The sequence below is a fragment of the Seriola lalandi genome, unplaced genomic scaffold (genome assembly GCF_002814215.2).
Source record: "Seriola lalandi dorsalis isolate HSWRI2012SDOR001 ecotype SW California unplaced genomic scaffold, Sedor1 jcf7180002001162, whole genome shotgun sequence".
NCBI lineage: Eukaryota > Metazoa > Chordata > Actinopteri > Carangiformes > Carangidae > Seriola > Seriola lalandi.
Window position 1 is genome coordinate 1 of NW_019471821.1, and position 1,820 is coordinate 1,820.

Consider the following 1,820-nt stretch of genomic DNA (forward strand, 5'->3'; position numbering starts at 1 on the left):
AAAAAAAAAACTATATAAAATCACTCACCTCTGTCCCCATCCTCAGTAGGTACTTTACAATTTCAATGTGACCACTTGCAGCAGCAGCATGGAGAGGTGTGTAGCCTTGCTTATCCTTGCAGCTCTTGTCTGCACTGCGGGACACCAGCAACTTCACAATCTCCACATGCCCTGTGGAAGACACAAAAGAGCAGAAAACATATCAGTATCATAGATTGTGACTTATGGACTTGCTCTCTTCATTTGAGTGAAACTGCCCATGGACAATAGGAGCCTTTACTGCCATTTGACAATGAAAATGTGCAGCACTGGTAAGAACATGAAACTTGCTTACCCAAGTAAGCAGCACAATGGATAGGCTGTCTCTCCTTCTTATCGATGGCACTCAGGTTGGCCCCTTTGTTGAGCAACAGCTTCACCATCTGTCAGACAATTAAATTCATAAAATTGTTGAGGAACCACTCTCAAGTACTAGCTACTTAAGAAAATCTCAAAAAGGAAAGCATACAACTCAAATCTTACCTCCTGGAACCCACTCTGGGCTGAGTGGTGCAAAGCAGTTCTGCCTGTGCGATCTGCCATGTTCAGGTTGCTCAGCTGGGTTAGCAGGGCCTCTGCGCAGCGTGTGGCACGGTTGGCAGCAGCCACATGCAGTGGTGTCTGCCAGAACTTGTCTCGTGCATTTGCCTCTGCTCCGCGCCTCAGCAGCAGACCCACTGCCCTCTGGGGAGATGGAAGCAATTACAAGAGCTTAAAGCATATATCATATCTGCAGTTTGCTGCATTTCCTTCACTCAGTGCAATATTTTGGTGCATTGATTCAAATGAGTTCTATAATCACTGTGGGGGAATACATAATAGAATTAGAGGATGATGTCATCTGACTAAGATAATTAGACTCTTTGAAATAACAAAAGGATATGAGTTTATCGCTTACTTCATTCCTGGAAGCAGCCGCCCTGTGCAATGGGGTCAACCATACATGGTCTTTAGCATTTACACTGGCACCTGGCAGACAAACAAACAAAAATTCAACCATTATTAAGGTGTCACATGAATGTTGCAGGTCAATAGTTATACTTCTGCACAGTGATTTTACAGTGAGGATATCAATCGCGGTAACAAAGGATAAAGTGTGCACCATAAACATGAGCCAGCCGTGCCGGATATCAGCAATGCATGCAGCTCACTTACCTGATTCAATGAGGAGGTCCATTATATGGACGTCACCCACACAGGCAGCAGCATGAAGTGGCGTACGGCGCTCCTGGTCCTGTAGGATAAACACACTTAAAATCAAGGGAGGAATGACGTTTAATGCTCGTGCTTAACTGGTATTTCGGGGGCCCAAGTCCTTCATAATATGAACCCGTTTTGCATGGTAACTACATGAATTTAACACATACCAGTGCATTGACATCCTCCTTTTTGTGCAATAATAGTTGAACTTCTTCAGCATTACGATTGAAGATGGCCTGGACCAGAGGAGGCTGCAATACAGAAATACCAAGTGAAGTTATCATTACGATATCTTTGCATGAGATTACGTTGACGTTGATCCGAAGCGACGATTCGGCTATGCTCATCACACTGTATGATTCCTCTGAGCGGGTCAAATCGTCGTTAAAGCCACCAACTATTCGCTGAAATCGTTAATATATGATATCATGATATTAAACGTTGTATTTAGTGTGTTTACTCTAAGTAACTGAATGTGATTCTTGTTTCCTTCCAGTAAATACTCAGAGCCCTGGCTGAGGCCTACAGGCCCTTTTCTCACCACTTACGTCAGCTAGCAAAACGGCTTTACCTAGCTCCCC

The 1,820-nt window shown here is 44.1% G+C and overlaps 1 protein-coding gene across 1 annotated transcript; it reads right to left on the bottom strand.

The window, feature by feature from the left end:
* Positions 1–28: 28 nt before the first annotated feature.
* LOC111663752 (uncharacterized) lies at positions 29–1,571 on the bottom strand (the record flags this gene model as incomplete). The annotated part of the gene is made up of 6 exons (XM_023418060.2): positions 1,407–1,571; positions 1,195–1,273; positions 938–1,008; positions 523–723; positions 335–422; positions 29–171 (listed from the first exon to the last, which is right to left on the bottom strand). Coding segments are annotated over exons 1-6 (699 nt in total), but the record flags the coding sequence as incomplete, so codon positions are not given.
* Positions 1,572–1,820: the final 249 nt, after the last annotated feature.